General features: G+C 48.8%; 1 protein-coding gene across 4 annotated transcripts in view; it reads right to left on the reverse strand.

The window, feature by feature from the left end:
- Positions 1 to 5,807: 5,807 nt before the first annotated feature.
- LOC102379551 (nuclear GTPase SLIP-GC) overlaps positions 5,808 to 23,488 on the reverse strand; it is a 64,839-nt gene continuing 47,158 nt past the window's right edge. For all 4 annotated transcript variants that reach the window (XM_014524822.2, XM_014524821.1, XM_006033894.2 and 1 more), the window contains 7 exons: positions 21,374 to 21,538; positions 19,947 to 20,104; positions 16,641 to 16,779; positions 14,883 to 14,991; positions 9,435 to 9,571; positions 7,502 to 7,592; positions 5,808 to 6,381 (listed from right to left, as the gene is read on the reverse strand). In XM_014524822.2, coding sequence (XP_014380308.1) covers positions 6,320 to 6,381; positions 7,502 to 7,592; positions 9,435 to 9,571; positions 14,883 to 14,991; positions 16,641 to 16,779; positions 19,947 to 20,104; positions 21,374 to 21,538 — 861 coding nt within the window. In that variant the 3' untranslated portion in view covers positions 5,808 to 6,319. The remainder of the gene's footprint in view (positions 6,382 to 7,501; positions 7,593 to 9,434; positions 9,572 to 14,882; positions 14,992 to 16,640; positions 16,780 to 19,946; positions 20,105 to 21,373; positions 21,539 to 23,488) is intronic.

Raw genomic sequence — 23,488 nt, forward strand, 5'->3', positions numbered from 1 at the left:
TCCCTACACCACAGCCCACACCTCGCCGATGGTACCGATGTTGTTCGTCTGGGCCTTGTTGTAATTTGGCCCCCTCATCCTCACTGGGCCTTCCACGGCCCTGTATCACTCTTCAACTCACTGGGCACTCCGGCTCTCCATGGCCCTGTCTCTCAACTGTGCCTCACTGGGTGCTTGGGCTCTCCGCAGCCTTGTCTGGCCCCTCTCTGGGGCGCCTCAACGCTGTCCTCTCTCTGGGGCTTCTCAATCCTTCCCCCTCTCTGGACTTCTCGATGCTGCCCCCTGTCTGGGGCTTCTCCAATGCTGCCCCCCTCTCTGGGGCTTCTCCCATGCTGCCCCCCTCTCTGGGGCTGGGGTCAGTGCACCCTGAATGTTGGGCCCTCGCTGGTGCTGGGGTCCCCACACTGCTGGGGTCCTGTATGAGGCCTCCTCCTCCCCCTAATAGCCTCTCCCAAACCACCGGTCACAAACAGCAAACACAAAGCATAAGCCCCTAGGCTATAACATAAATCTCAGCCCTCTGACTCCAACATTCTTCCCGCCACACCAGGGGTGCTTCATCTCTCACCAGTATTCAGACCTCTTCCCTTTACTCTCTCTGGCAGAGCTCCTTGTCCCTTAGCCACCAGCAGGGAACTCCTCCTGGCCTCCGGCCTGTGGTTTATATAGGAGTCAGGTCTTGCCCTTCTGGTCAGCTGACCAGGGAGGTGTGTCACTAGCTCCCTCTGGTTACCCTAGCAACCAGCACCTGCGTAGTTACTCTGGCTCTACAAGTAGCAGGCACCTTAGTGCCCTGCTACAGTAGGATTCTGAATGACAGCCAGCATGGCTTCATCATGGGCAGGTCTTGCCTTATGAACCTTATCTACTTTTATGACCAGGTAACTTGCCACCTGGGCATGAGAGAGCAGGTTGGCATTGTATACGCTGACTTCCAAAAGGCCTTTGACCTAGTATCCCATGATGTCCTCAGGAGAAAATTGGAGGATTATGAGCTTAACTCTCAGACACTCAGGTGGGCGAGACACTGGCTGTACGATAGGACCCAGATGGTCATAGTAAATGAATCTGTGTTGCCCTGGTGAGAAGCGGGCTGTGGTGTCCTGCAGGGGTTGGTGCTTGGTCCAGTACTTTTCAACATCTTTATTAACGAGTTGGATATGGGGGTCAAGAGCTGACTGGCCAAGTTCACGGACAACAACAAGTTTTGGGGAAGTGTGGTCATGCTTGAAGATGGGCTACAGATACAGGCGGCCCTAGACAGGCTATCAAGTTGGGTGGATCAGAACTTGATGAAGTTCAACGTTGAGAAATGTGAGGTGTTCTGGGCCCACCCAGAAGTGGGTGAAGCGTCATCAACCACACTCCCTGGCAGAAGACTTAAGGGTAGCGGAGGCCCTTGAAAGTGCTGAGTTTGAACATGAACCAGTTGCACTTCGGCCTTCCTGACTTCATCCCTGCACACCCAAGCAAAACTCTTATTTTCTTCCCTAGTTATTTGTCTAAGTTTATACTTCTTATAAGCTTCATTTCTGTGATTTAGCTTACTAAAGAGTTCCCTGCTAAGCCAAGCTGGTCTTCTGTCGTCCTTCACATTGGGATGGTTTGTTCCTGAACTCTCAGTAAGGTTTCTTTATTGTACAGCCTGCTCTCCTGAACTCCTCTCTCCCTCAGATGGCTTTTCAGGGCATCCTGCCCATGAGTTCCCTAAGTGAGTCAAAGTCTACTCTTATGAAGTCCAAGATCCTTATTATGCTGCTCTACTTCCTTCATTTCCTCAAGACCCTGAACTCAATCATACTGGGGTCTCGATTCGGTACAGGAGGCTGTTCCTTTCCTCAAATTTCAGTGACATCTTCATCAGCTCTGGCCGTAATACCTCGCCGTCTCATTGAGCAGGAAAATGGAGGCGAAGAATTTGTTAAAGAGGTCTGCTTTCTTCTCTGGTGCAACCACTAGATTGCCAAGCATATCCTGCAGAGGTCCCACATTACCCGGTGACTTCTTCATTCTCCCTATATATTTAAAAAAGGACTTTTTATTATCTTTGGTCCTTGATGCTAGCCCTTGCTCCATATCTGCCTTAGCTTTTCTAACAGCCCCCTTACAGACCCGAGTGGAGGAGGTATATTCCTCTTTGGTGATAGACCCTGCCTTCCACCGGGTGTACACCTCCTTTTGGGCAATCAGGCATTCACAAACGCCCTTAGTGAGCTAGAGGGCCTTGCGGGCACGCCTGCCCCCCTAGCTTCTTGTTGGGATTGTCACCCCTTGGGCTCTGAGTATCGTCTCCTGAGGGAATGACCACACAACTTGGGCACTGAGTTCCCCTACTCTCGAGGATCCCAGTGCCTCTCCCACTAATGTCCTCAACTTGTTGAAGTTGGCCCTCTTAAAGTCTAGGGCTACTGCCTTGCTGCAGGCTCTTGGCACACTGCGCTGGATGGTGAATTCCAGGAAGCAATGATCGCTATCGCCCAGGTGGTCAAGGACCTGGAGCCCCTTACCAGGTTGCCACCTGTGGCCAGGACCAGGTCCAGCAGGGCATCCCCCTGGTAGGACTGTGCACCTCCTGGGTTCAGTGGAGGTCCTGTATCTTGCCAGGAACCTCCGTGAGAGGTCCAACCTGGCTGACTGCTCCTCCCAGCAGATGTCTGGGTAATTGAGATCATCCATGACAACTACATCCCTTGCCATAAGTGCCTCTGCAAGCTGACCTGAGAATTCATGGTCCAGCTCTTCCCCAAGGTTGGGAGGTCTGTAGTAGACCCCCACCATTAAGTCCCTTTCCCCATGGCCCCCCTGTATCCTGTGTAATGATTTGGCTCAGGGGGTTTGAAGGGGTAAAAGATGATTGGAGGACTTGGGATTCCGTTTACTCATTGATCAGGCCCCAGAGACTCACCCTCCGTGTCCCCTGCTTGGCCCCTTGGGTCTCCAGGAGGGGGATAAAAGGGGCAGCACGGCTGACTCAGAAGAGACCAGTGAAGGACCACAAGGAAGGAGATTCAAAGAGCTGGAAAGAGCTGGGCCAGTGGGGTGGGAGCAGTTGGCCCAAAAGCACCTGAGGGAGTGGGACCTGCAGGCAGCAGCTGGACCCTCAACAGCGCGGTGTGCGACCAGCAGGAGAAGTTCCTGTTGGGCTCCAGGATCCCCAATGAGAGGCTGTGGCCAGCAGGGATCTGAGCAGTGACCTGAGAGGTTCCCAGACCTGCTTCCAGCTTCTCCAGTAAGAGGCCAGGCAGCTTGATATGAGGTTGGAAGGTCAAGATCCCTAGCAGAACAGAGGGGTACTAGTACTGGTGGGTATGGGGCAGTGTTTCTGTCTACCTTGTGAGAAATTGGAGTTCAAGCCTGAGCTGGGGTGACTTGTGGTTAGTGAAGTAAAGAGGGAGACTTGCTTTTTGCAGTTGAAAGGGGTCATTGTATTGCCCCCCCCCCAGGGACCTAGGCCCTATATTCCTTGTTATTCGACATTTTGTATTTTGTGCTTTTTGTATTTCCCTAACCAGTATTGTTTGTTCTGCTGTTGGTGTTTTATATTTGGTCAACCCTGTCTTTTGTCAGTGATTGTCAGTGTCTAACCTTTGTTGAATCCTGCCCCTTGGGGCATTGTAGTGTCCCCTATACCCTCTGGTTTCTGCCTGTTATGTTCCCAGTACTGTTCTCTCATTAAAAGGTATATGGCTAAGGCCCCAGTGGTGGTCTGGCTCTGCTTTATAGGGGGAGGAGAGTCCCTACACCTCCCACATCCCTTGTGCACCTGCTTTGATCCCTTCAGCCGTAGAGGGGGGACCTCTTGGAGTACCGCCCGGGTTACAAAAACATGGCAGGAAAGCAGGGGGAGACCTCCTGAGGGAAAAATCATGTACCAGGGTGTCAGCACAGGAGAGTTTGAGCCTGGGTGGTGCGGTCCAGAGCTGTGCACTGCCTGCTGTTCATAAGCTGGTACACAATGACTTTTGCAAGCGGGTAACAAGCAGTCAACTTAAATGGATCAAGAAGGGGTGCCTGGGTTCAGTTGACAGCAGATCCCGAGTGCCTGCAAACAAGCGCCCACCCACTTTGGCCACTGATGCACCTCCAAGCTGTGCATTACCCTCTACCTCCCTGCACTGCCCACTGACTCCTGGGGTCTTTAAATCACTTTTCAATGCCTCCTCCCTCCCCTCTTCACCACACAGCTCAGCCTAATCACAACTGCCAGTTCAGATGAAAGGTGATTTAAAGGATCCTCAAGGCTCAAGAGCTCAGGGGTTCACACACTGGGTGTGGAGGTCGATCTTCATGGCCTATCCTCCTCGACAGAAGCAGCAGGTGACATGACCATTACCCTGCCACTGTCTTATCTGTGGATTTTTGCTGGGCACACATGTCTGTGACTGTTGCAAGTTTGGGTGCCAGCCATCAGCATTCACCAGGCCCTTCCCTCCCTCCCCCACTTCCTGGACTGCCAAGGGCATCCTAAACATTCATTACACACAAATAGCTGCAAATTGTAGTGACACTTGGTGGACAAGGGGGCTCGTTACACAAAAATTGTAGCCACCCCCAATGGACAAAGTGGTTCACCACACGTCATTCTGCGAATTACCATGTATATGTGACAGATGAATGGCTGCACCATTCCAAGTTGCGTCATCACTGTAACAGGGAGACTCTGCCCTGTTATGGGAACGTTCTGGAAAAGCACCCGATTTGTTGAGAACTTTCTGTCTGATCTGTGGAATTGGGTGACATTGACTGTTCGCCCATCCAGGAGGCTAGATACCCTTTCCATTACTTGCTGACAGTGATGAGGTGTGGGGAAGCAGGGAAGCTCACAGCAGGTTCAATAAGGCTCCATAAGGGACCTCTCCTGAGCATATCGTGGGCTCAGCACTGGCTTTGCTGCAAATACTAAGCCCTTCCTCAGCTCAGATCCAGCTACCTCCAGCTACCAAGGGAACTGCCCCAAGGAGAGCTGGATTTCCAGCTTGCTACAGGGCTGCTAGTACTCACAGGCTCTTGGGGTTGGGGCTGGTCACCATTGCCCCCCACTCTCCTCAGGCCACAAACAGGCTCACAGCCCCCAAGTCAAGGGAGGGCTTTTATGCCCATTTTCACAGCTGGGAGAGTGAGGTGGCAAGACTGGGTACATCTTCAGTGCCCAGGTAATCCAGGTGTCTGACATGGGCCAGTTATGCATCTCCATAGCAAACCACATCCACATTATTATATCTGTACGACTGCTGTGCGGTGCTCTGTCTGCACTAGTCTTTGCTGCCTCAACAGGTCACTAGAGAGGGCTGTACTGAGACTGAAACTTAAGTAGTAGATTATTATGTGGCTTTGAAGGGCACCTGTAAGCTCTTCCAAGAGGTCCTCCAGGCATGAATCCTCTCCGAACCCAGCTGAGATTCTTGTGCATGTGTTATCTGAATAACAGAGTGAAATGTGTAACAAAACACACCTTAAAAAGAAGGTCCAAAAGTCATCCACAGAGGCAGAGCAAGAAATTGCACACAGGCTTACCCCGTGTCCTGCGAACAAGACCACCCTTCCTCTGCCAAGGTCCCGTAAGCTTCCCCAATAGACACACACGTTAGAAAAGCTCCAAATATCCTCTCAGCAGTGGGCTCAAAGAACCAGAAGCTCTAGTGAATCAAGTCCACAGCCAGAGAACGTTTTCAGGTGTTCATCAAATTTCTCAAAACTCCCCAAAATGAAAAATGTTGTTGTTTTCACAACTGAAATTATTCTGGGCTGTTTGCATGGGAACCTGGCAAATGCTGAGGGCAACAATTCCTGGGCAGATTTACTTCTGTAAACTTTATATTTCTCTAAGTTTGCATTGACGTGGACACTTCATCAGAAGCTTTGTGCATGTCTTGTATTTTGCTCTTAAAATCCACAACCTTTTTTTAGAAACGATGAGTAAAAACACTGTTATTCTCAATAAATTGCTGCTAAAGTGTGTTACAAATGCATTAAACAAGTTTGTATCTTGTTCACTTTCTCCTACTTTCACAGTGCAGGGTGGATTGAACACTTCATCATCTCTATCTTAATAGAAATCTCTATCTTATCATCTCTATCTCATATCAGCTCTGTCTTTAACATCTCTGTCTTAATCAATGCTACACTCAAATAGGTTAATAATTCGTGAACTATATATGCAAAAGTGAGAAAGTAATGAACTGAAATTATTCTGTTAACATCACGCATGATTAAAACTAATAAAGCCTGTAACCTTGTTGCAAGGAAGAGAAGGAAAAAAATCTCTATAACCTGATGAATCGGAAATATTTTTTTTTTAAATAATTCCCCCCTGATCTTTTTATTCACAGTTTTCCAGACGGTCAAGAAGGTCATTAATGTTTTCATATTCTCTCTTGAAATCTGCAAGAAGAACAGCAAGTTAAAACAGGATTGTCTTACGTTTTAAAAAGGATCTGCCATTTCACCTTCATTAAGCAGGAGGAAAAGCAGTGCCACCCGCAACACAAATGAAGAGAAAAAAGTGCAACTCTTTTAACTTGATGTCTATGAATCTATGAAATTGTCTATGTCTGTGTCTATGAATCTATGAAACTTATAGGCAAATTTGTTCAGGCGATGTATCCTGCACAACCGTAGTCATAGAACCCATGGAATAAGGATCCAGCCACACAGCAAACTATTAATATTACAACACTGGACATCTATGCGCTTACCTGCACTTCTACAAATGGACTTTTGTGGGGGGGCATAATTCTCAGACCTAAGTGAAGTCCTTTTCCTGCCAGGACCTCTGAGCACTTTGCTAAGTGGGCAAATGAGCACTGATCCCATTTTACAGAAACAGAAAAGGGAGCAGGACTTGCCCACATCACACAGGGAGTAGGTGGCAGCTCTCCCAGCAGAAGAAACAGCCTAGTGATGGTGCTGGACTACAACTCAGCAGCAATGGGGTCAGGTCCCAGCTTTCCTGGTAACCTGTTTGTTCTCATAAGGTCCAGTCCAACACCCAGTGCACAGCTCCTGGCTCACGAGTTTGTGGTCTGTGCAAGGGACCTGGCCAAGGCCAGGGTTTGAGGTTGCCATGTGGCCCTTCCTCCGGATGCAGTGCAGGTTGCTCTGCAGTCAAGAGCGCCTCCATGCTGTTGGCCTGGGGAAGGTGTTGCACAACCCCAACAGGCACCCTCCACCAAACCCCTTTTACGGGGGGAGGAGGTAGGAACAGCTCTGTCCCAAAGCTCATCCCCACCCCTGCCCTGGGGCAAACAGCCAGCTCCATCCCACATCACAGCTCAGTGGCTGTCACCCCATTCACTTAAGGGAACTTCACCCTTAAATGAGTCTTCCAGACCTCATTAAGTTCCTCCCCGTCAGTAGGAAACCCATTTCCAGGCCAGCAAACCTCTTGTCATCCAATTTCATTTAACTGGGGGAGACAGAAAGGGAGCTGGGGGACGAGAAGGGTGCTGGGAAGTTCGACTCCACCCACACAGCTCCCCGAGAGGAGATTCCAGATTCTTACCTGGCAGGTCCCCAGCAACCCTTTCCCAGTGAGAAAAGGCAAGTTTGATCATCTTGGAAAAGTCGTTTAGCAGCTTCTCTGTCATATCATTCTGCGGCAAAGAAGTTGTCAGCACATGAGCATGGTACAGATCTCACAGCCCTTCACACCCATTAGCCAATCGATCAGTCACAGCTGTTCAGTCTCAGCAAGGAGTCAGGCGGATGTCACCAAAGTTATACAACCATAGACACCAAGCCTTTTTGCATATAAAGGTAATAAGTTAATAGCGGAGGCAGTGTCTGTGTGCGTTGGGAAGAGACAGGTACAATTAGGGGCTTTGTTTGCCCTGGAGAACCTTTATTGCTCATTAGGATGTGCAGGAAAAAAGCTCTGTGTGACTGCTAAAGTAAGGTCACTGTGCTGGCAGGAGGCTTGTGAATGGAGCCCAGTTGCCCTGGCATTGTGGGAAAGACAATGAAGACGATGCCATTTTCACAATCACTTTTTGGAGCAGAGCTGTACGGTCTCCTCCTGAGTGCTCAGTACAATTAGCTGCTTCTAACTCAGAAGGATGAAGGGCTGACTTGACCTGCCTAGGATGTAATCCCTGCCTCAGTCAGATGTAGAAACAGCAAGCCTGACAGACCATTCAGGCCAAACGACCACTGTGCACAGCCTGCTGGGATGGCAGGAGATTTAACTGCAAAGACTGCTGCTCTGGGCATCTGCTTACTTTAAAACCTCAGTAGGAACCAGAAAAACTCTTGTGATGAGGTGAGGGCTTCAGGTACTGATCTCCATGGTGCTTTTTAATTGAGTTTAGGGTAAAGTCTGCATGTCAGATCCTTACCTAGCCTAAATCAGTCTTTCTTCACAGACTCCAAAGAAGGTTGGTCATGACACACCAGCTGAGGTGTGTCAGCCCCTTATGCTGTCCCTTCCCCAATGAACAGAGGGGAAGTCAGAGGCACAGATGAAGGGGATCAGAAAAAACAGACAGCTCCATCAACAGAAGGTCATGGGAATTAGGAAATTAGACCCTGGAACAGAGACCTTTCCTAACCTAATGTCCATCTATACATCATGGAGATTACGCTATCGTAAGTGGAATTCACAGGGGCTCCTAGGGAGGTTCAGTGAGCCTAGTGGGCGTTGCTAAGTTGCACACATAAATAGGAAGATAGAATCACAGAAAATTCAGGTTGAAGGGACCTCAGGAGGTCACATTGAGTCCAACTCCCTGCTCCAAGCAGGACCAGCCCTGACTACATCATCCCAGCCTCAGTTTGTCTATCCAGGTCTTCAAAACCTCCAAGGATGGAGGTCCCACTACCTCTGTGGGTAGCCTGTTCCAGTGCTTTACTACCCTCCCAGTGAAAGAGTTTTTCCTAATATCCAACCTCAACTTCCCTTGCTGCAACTTGAGCCCATTGCTCCGTGCTTGGATTCATTTCAGAACAGGTTTGCCCTCTACTCCTGTGGGCATGTTGTTAAGAGGGATAATGCTGCTTCTTAAGCAGTCCCTAGTGTTAAAAAGGACCTGTTATTCCTGAAGAAATAGACTTTTGTTGCTGCAAGCTACGTCTGCTGTGCATGGTGTCTGTACAGTGCCTGTCTGTGGTATGGATTGTATTATTTAGGATGTGTTTTGCCTTTAAGCCTGAGACTGCTTCCACTGAAGTCAGTGGTGTTTCTCATGTGCTTGAGGCCAAGGGCATGTGTAAGTGTTTGCAAGGTGAAGGCCTCTGAGGACACCTGGAAGATCAAAATGAAGTAACTTCTGCACTGAGTGGCCAAGAAACATCCCTTGGGGTAGATGATTTCTTTAAATGTTTTTGATCTAAATTGCCCCTGCCCTGCCTAGGCAGATGCTGTGAGCTGCTTTGGGTGCTGTACAGCACTGCCCAGTCCATGGACAGAGCCTGAAGGAGAAGGGAAAAACATCACTTACCTTCAGCTTCTGGAATTGCTCCTTCATCCTCTCTGTTGCCCGTTCAAACATCCCACTCTTCACCTCTTTGTCTATGTTCTCCGTGAGGATCATTTTCATCCTCTGGCAGGCTTGCTTCCCCCTTACTTTAGCTGCCTCTGTTGCAAAGGAGGGACGTGTCACAGCACTGCACCAGACTGGGGTGGGTTTGGGGAGAAGGGCTGGGACTGGGTTTAGGTGTACAAAATTGTAGTATTATAGTACTTAGGGTCAGAATGGACCTAAACAGATCATCAGGTCTGACCCCCTGCCCCAGGCAGGAACGGGATCTGGGATCATATCCCCCCAGCCAAATATCTGTCCAGCCTCTTCTTGAAAGCCTCCAAAGTAAGACAGAGCACCACCTCATTTGGGAGCCCATTCCAGAGCCTGGCAGCCCTAACTGTAAAGCAATGTCTCCTGATGTCCAGCCTGAACCTTCTCTGTGTTTGTGGCTGTTATTCCTAGTAACCCTGGATGGTACCTGAGGGAACAGAGCCTCCCCCAATTCCCGCTGGTTCACCCAGTGAGTTTATAGACGGTCACCAGATCCCCTCTCGTCCTTCTCTTGTGGAGGTTGAATAGATGCAGGCCCTTTAGCCTCTCTTCGTAGGGTCTGCCCTGCTGCCCCCTGACCATGTGAGTGGCCCTCCTCTGGATCCTCTGGATCCTCCACAGCCCTCTTGAAGTGCGGCGCCCAGAACCAGACCCAGTACTCCAACTGTGACCTGACCAGTGCCACACAGAGGGGAAGGGTCACCTCCCTGGAACTGCTTGTGATGCATCTGTAGATGCACAACAAGGTGTGGTTAGCCTTCTTGACAGCTTCCTCGCATTGGTGGCTCATGTTCAACCTGGACTCAACAATGACTCCAAGATCCCGTTCTGCCACCGTGTTGACAAGAAGGGTGCTCCTCAGCCTATAGGTGTGTTGCTGGTGCCTTCTCCCCAGGTGCAGCACCTTGCACTTGTCTGTGTTGAAACCCATCCTGTTCTCATCCGCCAAACCCTGTAACCTGTCCAGCTCTAGTTGTAGCCTGTCCCTTCCTTCTAGCATCCCCACTTCTCCCCACATCTTAGTGTCATCCACGAATTTGTATAGGGTGCTTTTCACCCCCTTGTCCAAGTTGCTGATGAAGATGTTGAACAGTGCGGGCCCGAGGACTGAGCCCTGGGGGACTCTACTGCCCACATCCTTCCAGGTCAAAAATGACCCATCCACCACCACTCTCTGGGTGTGACCATCTAGCCAACTTCCCACCAGTCTGACTGTGTAGACATCAATTCCGCAGTCACCAAGTTTTTTTAAGAGAATGTGGTGGGAAACTGTGTTGAAGGCCTTCTTAAAGTCCAGGAAGATGACATCCACCTCGACACCCTTGTCCAGGGACTTTGTGACATGTTCATAAAAAGAAACCAGGTTAGTCAGGCAAGACCTGCCCTCAGTGAACCCATGGTGGTTGCCCCTGAGCATTACCTCCCCTGCTGGACCCTTGGAGATATGCTCCTTGATAGTTTCTTAAAGGTCTTCCCAAGGACTGAGGTAAGAATGACTGGCCTATATTTGCCAGGGTTCTCTATTATCCCCTTCTTGTAAATGGGTACCACAATGGCCCTTTTCCAATCCTCTGGTACCTGGCCAGTGCCCCACGAGTGCTCAGAGAGCCGTGCTGTTAATAGTCGCAGCGTGTCTTTTCTTCCAGGTTGGCTGATCTCGTGCTTTAAACTAGCTTTGCTGGGGGATGGGGCCACAGGAGGACACGAGGACACCTCCCAACCAAGATGGGTGACAAGCACAAGGAGTACCCAGGTAAGTGATGGGGGTCCAGATTGCCCTAAGAATTGAAGGAGGGGAGGGTGCATGTACCAATACAAGACCTTAAATGCCTTTACACTAATGCTTGGAGCATGGGAAATAAGCAGGAGGACCTCGCCCTCCTGATAGCTAGTACAAACCCAGACATAGTAGGGCTCACAGAAACCTGGTGGGATTCATCCCATGACTGGGCAGTAAACATTAGGGGCTATAGGCTATACAGGTGGGATAGAATGGGAAGGAAAGGCAGGGGTGTGGCGCTCTATGTCAAAGAGCAATACACGTCCTCAACTAACAGGATGGGGCCGGAGGAGGGCAAGCTGAAGTGCTTTGGGTCAGAATACAGGGGGGTCGTGGGGAAAGGGACTTAACGGTGGGGGTCTACTACAGACCACCCAACCAAGGGGAAGAGCTGGACCGTGAATTCTCAGGTCAGCTTGCGGAGGCACTTAGGGCAAGGGATGTAGTCATCATGAGTGATCTAAATTACCTGCACATCTGCTGGGAGGAGCAGTCAGCCAGGTCTGACCACTCATGAAAGTTCTTTGCTGTAATACAGGACGTCCACCTAACCCAGCAGGTGCACAGTCCCACCAGAAGGAATGCTCTCCTGGCCACAGGCAATGACCTGGTGAGGGGACTCCAGGTTCTTGACCACCTGGGTGACAGTGATCATTGCCTACTGGAATTCACCATCCAGTGCAGGGTGTCAAGGGCCTGCAGTAAGGCAACAGCCCTTGACTTCAAGAGGACCAACTTCAATGAGTTGACAAGATTGGTAGGAGAAACACTGGGATCCTGGAGAGGTCGGGAACTGGGTGTCCAAGATGAGTGGTCATTCCTTATGAAGATGACCCTCCGAGCCCAAGGGGTGACATTCCCAATGAGAATCAAAGGGGGCAAGAATGCTCAAAAGACCCCTTGGCTCACCAAAGGCATTCAGGAATGTCTGAAAGCCAAAAAGGTTGTTAGGAAGGCTAAGGCAGAGATGGAACTAGGGCTAAAAACAAGGATCAAGGACAAAAAAAAAAAGTCATTTTTTAAATACATAGGGAGTAAGAAGGCGCCAGGCAACATGGGCCCCCTGCAGGATACACTTGGCAATATGGTGGTTGCACCAGATGAAAAAGCAGACCTTTTAAACAAAGTCTTTGCCTCCATTTTTCTGAGCAGGGACTGGGACATCTCCCCCACTGGGACTCAGGACAGACTCGGTGCAGGGACCAGGACTCCTCCACTGAGATTCAGGATGGACTCAGGAGGGACTCTGCCAGGCGTAGGGTCAGGAAGGACTAAGTTAGGGAACTTGTGGAAGGGCTAGACATGTTCAAATCAGCAGGTCCAGATGCTCTCCACCCCAGGGTGCTGAGGGAATTGGCAGGGGATATCACGGGGCCCCCGATACAGCTTTACAAGCACTCGTGGTGCTCTGGCCAGGTGCCAGACAACTGGAAGAGGGCCAATGTGTTCCCCGTTTTCAAAAAAGGAAGGAGGGAAGACTCGGGCAACTATAGGCCTATTGGTCTTACTTTGATCCTAGGGAGGATCTTTGAGAAGATTATCCGGAAGCACATCTGTGAAGGAGCAGCAGGGGGGACAATGCTCAGGGGCAAATAACGTGAGTTTATTAGGGGCAGGTCCTGTCAGACCAACCTGATTTCCTTCTATGATCAGGTGACAAAATCATTGGATGCAGGTTTCGCAGTGGACGTAGTCTTTCTGGACTTCAGGAAGACCTTTGACACTGTCTCCCACCCCATTCTCATTAAAAAGCTAGGCGACTTTGGCACTGATGCCTACACAGTCAGATGGGTTGCAAATTGGATGAGAGACGGCACCCAGAGAGTGGTGATGAACGGGTCATATTCGACCTGTAGGGATGTGGGAAGTGGGGTCCCCCAGGGCTTGGTCCTTGGGCCCACACTGTTTAAACTCTTTATTAGTGACTTGGATGAGGGGGTGAAAAGCACCGTGTTCAAATTTGCTGACAACACCAAAATCTGGGGCAGGGTGTGCACGCTAGAAGGAAGGGACAGGATACAGCTGGACATGGACAGGTTACAGGGGTGGGCAAATAAGGATAAGATGAGATTCAATACTGACAAGTGCAGAGTACTGCCCTTGAGCAGGAAGAACTAGCAGCATATCTACAGGCTGGGGAACTCCCTTCTTAAATGCACAGTGGCAGAAAGAGATCTTGGAGTCATTATTGATTCCAAAATGAACATGGGCTGCCAATGTGAGGACGCGGTCAGTAAGGCTAACCGTACCTTGTCATGCCTCCACAGATGCATCTCGAGCATGTCCAAAGAGGTGATCCTCCCCCTCTACATGACACTGGTCAGGCCACAGGTGGAGTACTGCGTCCAGTTCTGGACGCCGCACTTCAGGAGGGATGTGGACAGCATGGAGAGGGTCCAGAGGAGGCCACGCACTTGATCAGGGGGCAGCAGGGCAGACCCTACGAGGAGAGGCTATGAGACCTGAACCTGTTCAGCCTCCACAAGAGAAGGCTGGGGGGGGACTTGCTAGTCATCTACAAACTTACCAGAGGGGACCAGCGGGGAATGGGGGAGACCCTGTTCACCCGCACACCTCCCAGAGTAATGAGGAATAACATCCATAAGTTGCTTGAGAGTAGGTTCAGGCTGGACATTAGAAGACACTACTACACAGTCAGGGTGGCTAGGATCTGGAACCAACTTCCAAGGGAAGTAGTGCTGGCTCCTACCTTGGGGGTCTTTAAGAGGATACTTGACATTTACTTAGCTGGGGTCATATGAGCCCAGTATTCACTCCTTCCCAGGGCAGAGGGTCAGACTTGATGATCTACTTAGGTCCCTTCCAACCCTACTTCTATGAATATGTGATAATGATGCCCCTTGCCAAGGAGATACCCAGTGGGCTCTTCTAGTGACATGAACTTACTGCTGGAAAAGAGAGCTGGGTTGGATGCCCTGGAGAATAAAGACCTTGCCATATTCCTCAGCATGACAGATCCCCCATGCCTCCATGTATCCCAGGCAGGAGATGGAGGTCAGCTTCTGCCCATGGGTATTGCTGCTATATGTGGGTGCCAGCATAGCACCAAGTAGGGACTGACTTGTGCCAGCCTCAGCCCCTGGGCTAAGATTCATCCTCAATCCTTATCTCCCTTTCCTGCCTCCACACAGGATCCCACGTCCCCTCTCAGGCTGCTTCAGCCCTTCTGGAACCCCTCCACTCATCGACAAGGATAACAATCTGATCCCTAGCTGCTGAATATTTTAGTTCAGAGGCCAGTTTAAATGCTAGGAGGCTCTGAATAAGCACAAGGAGCAAGAGGAGACTTTCAATAACAAGTGATTTGGGGGGTATCCTTGGGGATGTTGATATCTTCCCCCAAGAACATGGTGCAATACCCATCAAATCTACATCACCTAAAACATCAAATTGCATGCTCTCCTGCTTGCTTTGCTGGTGCTAATGAAACTGGGAGGGTCCCTGTGTGTGAGCTGTGGAAGACGGCAAAATATTAAAGCATGCTGTTCCATCACTTGGGGAAAACATCCCAAGGGCTCAGAGGTCAAACTAAGACTACAAAATGCAGAACAGTTGAGGGGAATCAGTCCTACCATCATAATACGGCCTTAGATCATTCTGAATGGAGAGCGAAAGGGACAGGTAGATATCTGCCTTCTTCTGGAGGATGTATCTGTCAAGGGAACTCATGATGACTTCCATCTGCAAGGATTAATTTAAAGCATGTGTCAATGTCCCTTCAATCCTTTTTTTCTGTCAAATGGTCTAAAGAAACAGTTTGGACTACAAAGCCAACAGGACCCCTTAGGGTCTTCTTATTGGTTACCCCTGGAATGAAAATGACATTTGTAGGACTGGGAAGCATTAAGGCCAGAGCTTAGAAAACCATGAACAGCCTGCAAGCTGTGCAACACCCTTCTCTGTCTAAAGGCTATGGGACCTTTGATCCCACCCTAACTAACTTCTACTTTCCTAACTCCGGCCCCCCCTGTGACAACCCCTTGTTTCCATGCTACGTCTCATGTTTCCCTGATTGAGTGCACAGACCTTGAATCTCTGCTGGAGTTTCTGCCCATCTGACTGTTTCCTCTCCTTGTCAAATCCTGGCTGTCCAATCTCTGGCCCTGCAGCTGTAGCTGACTACGGCCCCTCACCAGGGATCAGGGCAGGTTTGGTAACTACATGTATTAGATACCAAGCTTAGAACTAACCTGCGAAGGTCTTGGGCAGTTGGCCCTCCCAAATGCTTACCACTGGCCTTTCAGTTTTCATCCTGGTAGTCCACAAAACAGCAGGCCCATAAAACACAACTGCTCTAGCAATTATGGTAGCACTGGGGCAGAGTGGAATATGAGCTGTCTCATAAAAATGTCCTGGGTCATTTTTAATTCTTGCTATTTATTGCTGGTCTAACCAGATTTCTTTGGCATGTGCAGGGACTTGTCTCTGATTGACATGCAAAGCAGATAGGCATGTCCCTGGCACAAGGGAATCCCTCAGTGCCAAAAGCCAATGCCGCTGACTAAAAACACCCACTTAGTCCAGCTGGCAAGATAGTCTTTATGGAGCCATGACTGCAGGCATAACTTACATAAGCCATTAGATGATAGAAATCAAAGAGAAAGTGGACTGGAAGGGACTTGCATTAAGTCATCTAGTCCAATCCACTGCCTGAAGCAGGATTATCCCTGTCCAAACTGTCCTATACAAGATTATAACCTCTTAATAAAACTACCATCTACCAAGGTGTAAGACCCAAACCTGCCACAAGTAAATCAGGGGGACCACAGTAGCCAACATCCTGCTTCGCTCCAGAGAGACCAGGCAGAGGCTACAGAGCAGAGGCGGGCAATTATTTTGGGCAGACGGCCGCTTACTGAGTTTTGGCAAGGCATTGAGGGCTGTATGACAGGCAGCCAGGGGCTGCTACAGAGGAAGGCAAAAACCCCAACAGCCTGTACCAATCTGACCAGGGGGAACATTTCTTCCTGACCTCAAACTGATGATTGATCTGACTCTGAGCAGTCATTAGGGTGCTCTTAGTAATTCCAGAGTCAACCAAGCCTGCAATCAGAGGACTGGGATTATTCTCTGCTCTTGGCTCTGCAGCACCTGATGTTCTGGCTCTTGCTGCCAGGCAGTAAATGCTGTGTACTGGGTTTGCTGGGTACAAGGCAGAGCTGCTCATGGCCATTTCTCTTACCAGAGATGAACCCTGGTTCCAGAGTCATGAGAAACAGGATGAAGAAGCAGGACAACAGGAGAGCTTATGGCCTGGTCTGCAGCTGGCAGTGCTAAACACTTGTCCTCAGGCTGCTGGCCTGGCCCCCTCCCTTTTAATACGTACTTACTTCTTGCATAAGGAAGTTGAGGCGGCAGTTGTTATCAGCTGCTGAATTCTCCACCCCGACCTCCACAAATTTCTGCCTCACAGCATCCATGAAGGTACTCAGTTTGGGTCTCAATGTGGCTCGAGTGTATCTTTGGATCCTATTGCAATAATAAAGGGTTGATCATGGAAAGGATGACAGGCTTGTTTCCCTACCACACTCCATATAGCTGGTGAGGAAGCAGGACGGAAGGCCCTGGGCTGGGGCAGCAGGGATCAGGGAGCATACAGCTGGCATTGCTGGGACATTCCCCTTGGTAAACTTCATATCCCTTTGTCCTGAGCTCATTTCGTTGGAGGAGCTGCTCTCTAGAAATGCACCAGCAGCCAGCTACAGTAAACCACAAGAAACTACTGGGAAGTGGAGATAAAAGCATGTGAGCTCCTTGCTCTGCATCTCCACTTTGCTTGTCTTGCTAATGGGGTGAGCCCATCTTCTTGGGGGCACAGGATATGCCCCACAGATGTTTATTCACTTCCTGAAGCCATTTAAAAAGTCCAAACGGGCACTAGCTTCTGGAGGCACTTGTACACATTATTGGTTTTTTCTAGCTAAAGATATTCTCTGGTTTTATTTCATTGGCGCTATGTACCAAGATGATTCCCCTTACTATTTTGCACATAACGCATACATAACACACTTACCACTCATAATTGGTTAATGTGCTCTTAATACTAAAAGATGCTAGAGGGCATCTCATAACAGTTTTACCCTGCTGACCTCCTAGTACTTAATTACAGCAAGGGGCAGTTTAGGTTTATTTTTTCTGGGTGGCTTTCAGTTAGACTTTTCCCACCCTGCTCAATTTTCTGCCATTCACCCAGTGATTCATTTTCAGGTGCTCTCCCCACAAATCTACTAGCTTTATCGATTTTGGGGAAATGTGCTGAGACATGGGGTGCATGGGTGTGTCAGTGGGATGGGACATTGGGTGAGATGACGGGCAGCATAAGCCCTCATAAGCAACCAGCATATGGTGTGAGACATGGGGTGCATGGGGTGACATGCTGTGAGATGGGGAGACATGGGGTGAGGCGGGTTGTTTTTTTTTGTTTGCGTTTCCATCAATAGTCCCCCTGCCACAGCCAGCAGAAGCATACGCTCGCATAAGCACACATTTCCTGTTGATCAGAGAAGCATTTTTGGGTGCTGCCCCCAAGAAATGTACTGGCGTGGTTAATTTTGGGGCAGAGCAGCAATTGGGTTTTGTTTTGTTAAACCTATTTGTCCATGCTCGATCATTCATCATTTACATAACAATTGTAGGGACGCTTGCCATTTGCTTCAGAGAACACAATTGGAAACCATGGAAACACTTAAAACAGCTTAGCTCTTCCTAGCAGGCACTGATCTGTAGCCTAATCCTTCCCCTTCCCCCTCCTCCCCCCACCCCACCTCTGGTGTACCCATTTGTAAAATATTCCCAATTACTGCGTGCCTAGAAGCGGGGTGGGGGTGGGGGGTGAGGGTCTTGTCTCCTCCTGGGACCTTGGTGGTCCCCTGGCCGTGCAAAGCTTTGGATCATGATTTGGGTTCAGAGATGATTTGGATGATTTGGAGGCTGAATCTACAAATCTGAATTGAATCACCAGAAGCTTTAGGCTTTCTGAATTGATTCAGAGCTTCTGAAAAGATTCAGAAAAGATTCGGAGACTAGGCCTTAGGGTATAACGGAGAATCAATGAAATATCTATAACTTTGTTGTCTTTTTGTTGATTCAGATGAAACTCGCAGGGATGAGAGCATGACACATGCCAGGTTTCAAGGATATAGGTGCAGGGGTTTCTGGGAAACTGCACCTCAAAGATCTAAAAGCAAAACTCATGTCACATGTGTGTGTTAAGCCACAGTGGGGTGAAAACTGCAGGGGTGGTAGCTCTTGCTGAGACCACAAAGCCTGCCAAGTTTCAAGGGGGACCTACTGCGGGCCTGGCTGCCAAGCTACTGTGTTACCAATCAGTCATGATTCACTCAAGGACCAGCTCAATACACAGTAGCTAGCTACTAGATAATAAGTTAACGAGCAAGGATTAACACATACAAAACCAAAGACTAAGCAGAGGAAAGAATCAATACAGACCTGGGAACTGCTTATGTCCCAAGACAGACAGTTGCACAAGCACCCATGTCATGAGTTTTGTCTGTCAGCAGCATGGGGTGCAGGGCCCCAGAACCCCCCTGCACTGATCTCCTTAACAGCTGGCAGGCTTTGTGGCCACAGCAGGGCCTAGCAGCCAAGCCTGCAGTAGTCTCCCCACCCACCCATGCCCCAAGACAGACACAGTTGCACAAGCACCCATGTCACAAGTTTTGCCTGTCAGCAGCTTGAGGTGCAGGGCCCCAGAACCCAGAAGTCCCTGCCCCTATATCCTTGAAAGCTGGCAGATTTTGTGGCCTCAGCAGTGGCTACCACCCCTGCAGTTTCCCCGCCCCACCCTTTGCCTTAACACACACACAGTGTTTTGCTTGTCAGCAGTTTGAGGTGTAGTTGCACAGAAATCCCTGCACCTATCCCCTTTAAGCTTGGCACACTTCATGCTCTCAGCAGAGGCTACCATCCTTACAAGTTTCATATGAATTAGCCAAAAGACAACAAAGTTATAGATATTTCATTGATTCCCCCTTATACCCTATGGTTGAAACTCTGAATCACCGAATCTTTTCTGAATTTTTTCTGAATTGATTCAGCCAAATCAAATTGTAAAAGTGATTCGAATCTCCAAATCAAATCGGCCAAATCTGAATTGGCTATATGTGAATCGAATAGTTGCCTATTCACAAAGGCCTATGTATCTAAATAACATAATGTGCACAAGCACCCCGGGCTGGGCAACATTCCCTGCTCCAAACAGGGGTTAATTATTATGAAAATTAACAAAAGCAGCACAAGGAGCCTGGGCCTTTGCACAAGTGGAAGTTGGGAGCAGCAGTGCTCAAGTAGTCATCACAATAGTGGTTGAACATTCACCTGAATCTCTATTAAATCCCTTGTGCTCCTTACTGATTGCTCCAGGCTGGCATGGGGTTAGGCAAGTGACCAACTGGGAACTATGATTTTCTATTCATTTTACTACTCCCCCTCCTACCCATCCCCCAGCATTTGCCTCTTCCATCCACTTGACCCTCCTTCTGTGACCTTTGGCTTTTGAGCCTCTAAGAAGGAGCTCTTTTTCCTGCTTCGTGCCATATGCATACCACAATGGGTTCCCTGGTCCCACTGCCATGGGTACCATCTCTGCAGGCCACATGGGGCAGGGTTGCTCTCACCTGAATATGTTTCCAAACATGATGTTAATTTTAGCATAGATGGGCTGAGCGAGGGCATCATTGATGTCTGCACGGGGGCAGGACCTGGATGCGTACATACCATGCCTCAGGCACAGGGCTTTGAGGGTGTTATAATAACCTCGGTTTCCGTTGTCTCGCTGTACAATTGGAAACAGCTGTGATTAAAGTGTGGTAGGAATAATTAACTATAATTTTATTCCCTGAAGGCTTCACTGCCTAAATAGGTAAGGCAACAGAACCCAGGGAGGATCATCTCCATTCTCCAGGGGAGAAGCAGCAACAAAGCCACAGGGCTAAACCCACGAGGGCTTCAGCCCCAACCAGCTGCGATGTGACACCTCCCTGCCATCACTCCTGTGGAAACCACATCCCTGAATTGGATGCCAATGGCCTTTAATGTTTTGGAAGGAAATTTAATTTTCTCATAATGAAATCCACAGTCACCAGCACACTGAGCCCCCTAACCTAGCCAGTAGAAGTGCGGAGGTCTTCACTCCAGCCTTTCTTTGACTTATTCAACCCTCCTTGGAGACGCCTCTCTCGACTCTGGATTCAATACATTTTGTGGACAGATGGACCCATTCAGCCAGTGTTGAGCATTCCCGTCACATAGGTGAGGCACCTGGGGGAAGTCTAGTGTGTAGATCCCAATAGGGCACACTGTTCAGGACTGCCAAATGTCAAAGTGGTTCTGGGTGTGCCCAGAGGCAAAGCTTTAGGTGCTTGGTGAAACATAAGCTTCATCTTTGTTGACTTGAGGGTAAGACAGCAGCTGGGTGGGGGCTTGCAGGGGTTGTAAATATATTGGATTTTGGCAACTCAGTCCATATAAGTCTTTATGTGGATCTACTTCAGTTATCAGTTCTGCTTGCCAATAGGCTTCCCAGGCCCTACAAAACCAAATGGCCAGTTGTCACAGGGAGAATGTGGCCCTGTTGGGAAAAAGTTTCTCTATCACATTGAGTTGCAGCAGACAAATTAAGTTTAGATATTAGGAAAAACTTTCATACTAGAAGGGTAGCAAAGCACTGGAACAGGCTCCCCAGAGAGGTGGTGAACTCTCCATCCTTGGAGGTTTTGAAGACCCAGGTCCCTTCTGCTCCCAGTTCCCTATGATTCTACTCTATGGGCAGGACTGCTGAAGTCCCACTGGAAGAAGCTAAAGGTCAATGTGAGGTAGGTAATGGACCCTGGCCTATAGAACATTACTCTTCGCAAGTGCATTTTGCCCAATGCCCATTGGAAATCTTCATTAATCTTCTCAAAACCTAATGATATTGTCTTTCACCCATAGATTTCAAAGCTTTCCCTAATAATAATATGCAGCAGAGAGGGAATGGATTGTGGAGGCAACAGCTAGTCAGAGAAAAAAAGCTGCAGACATTGAGTAAGCACGCAATACTCACATCAAGGCATTCACTTTTAATTATCTTCTGGGATTTAATGGCATCCTTGGCACCTTCATCAAGGGGATGATTCATCTGGTCAAAACATTTTTTAACCTGTACTTCCAGAGCCATAATTTCCTTCTTGACAGAGTTCTCCAAGTGATCCTGCTCACCAAAATGATCCTGGAATAGCAGAACCCCATAAGACATATCACTGATCACCCAGCTCTGGAGATGACAGAAATATCTTCCAGGCTTTCTTCCCTCTAGAAACTGCAAGGCTGGCTCCTGTTGGTTCAACATCTCCCTAAGGGCAACTCAAGATTATCAGGGGGCAGAAAGATGGTGTCACCTACCGAGTACTTGGTGTTCTTCAATACTTATCCAGGGCTCTATCATTGAGGCTTATTGGGAAGCTGGGAGAAGGGGCAGGAAATCACTGGGCAAGAAAGTGAGTTATAGGGTGCAGAGGAATTCTGCAGAATCACTCTTTCTTAGTTTTGGCCCTCAAAATGTTCCACATACACACACAGCAAAATGGTCATTAGGGATACATTTTTCACCCGTAGGCCTGTGTGAATAGGGAACTATTTGATTCAGATTCGGCCAGTTTGGATGCCAGAGATTCAATTCAGAGTTCCAAATTATTTTTCCAATTTGATTTGGCTGAATCGCTTCAGCAGATTTGGAGCTGATTCAGAGCCAATTTGGAGATTTGGCCATAGAGTATAATGGGGAATCAATGAAATATCTATAACATTGTTGTCTGTTGTCTGATTTGGATGAAACTTTCTGGGACAGAAGCCTCTATGGAGGGCATGAAGTGTGCCAGGTTTTAAGGAGATAGATACAGGGGATTCTGGGAAACTGCACCTCAAGCTGCTGACAAAAAAGCCTCATGTCATGTGTGTGTTAAGCCACAGTGGGGCAAAAACTGCAGGAGTAGTATATCTTCTTGAGGCCACAAAGTCTGCCAGGTTTTAAGGAGATAGGTGCAGGGGTTCTGTGAAACTGCACCTCCAACTGCTGACAAGCAAAACTCATGACATAGGTGACACTGTGTGTGTTAAGGCACAGAGGGGTAAAAACTGCAGGGATGGTAGCCACTGCTGAGGCTACAAAGCCTGCTAAGTGTCAAGTAGATAGGCATGGGTTTGGGGGAAACTGCACCCCAAATTCTTGAAAGCAAAACTCACGTCACATGTATGTGTTAAGCCACAGTGGGGTCAAAACTGGAGACGTGCTAGCCTCTGTGGAGGCCACAAAGTTTGCCAAGTTTCAAGGAGATAGGTGCAGGGGCTTCTGCGTTCTGGGGCCCTACACCTCTAGCTGCTGACAGGCAAAACTCATGTCATGGGTGCTTGTGCAACTCACTCTGTGTGTTTTGGGGCATGGTGGGTGGGGCAGGAAACTACTGCAGGCCTGGCTGCTAGGCCCTGCTGTGGCCACAAAGCCTGCCAGCTGTTAAGGAGATAGGTGCAGGGGCTACCATCTCTGCAAGTTTCATTTGAATCAGCGAAAAGACAACAAAGTTATAGATATTTCATTGATTCCCCATAATACCCTATAGCTGAATCTCTGAATCACTGAATCTTTTCTGAATCTTTTCCAAATTGATTAGGAAGCTCTGAATCGATTTGGAAAGCTTAAAGCTTCCACAAATACAATTTGGATTCATAGATTTGGCCTCCGAAACATCCGAATCATCTCCAAATCTGAATCATGATCCGAAGCTTTGCACAGCCCTAGTAGTCAGTTTAAAACTAACCAAAGGAAGTTCTTTTTCACACAGCATGTAATTAAGATGTGTAACTCATTGCCACCAGATGCTGTCGGACCTGAGAGTTTAGCTAGATTCAAAAATGAATTGGACAAATTCTTGGAGGAAAGGTGCATGAGTTGCTATTGATAACAGGACTAATCGTACAGACCCTGAATCAGAACTTCACGGGGCTGAAAGAGAAAGGGGGCAGGGATTTCTAGCCTTTAGTCATTGAGTCCATTCTGGAGACAGCACTGAGACCCTGTACATGAAAAGCAGAGCCCTCCTTTTCCTACTGGGTGAATGGGAAGAGCAATCCCATTAGCTGTTGGCAACCTAGAGTCTACAATACACAACTGAGCCATTCCTGC

This window comes from Alligator sinensis, unplaced genomic scaffold, assembly GCF_000455745.1.
Source record: "Alligator sinensis unplaced genomic scaffold, ASM45574v1 scaffold650_1, whole genome shotgun sequence".
NCBI classification, from domain to species: Eukaryota; Metazoa; Chordata; order Crocodylia; family Alligatoridae; genus Alligator; species Alligator sinensis.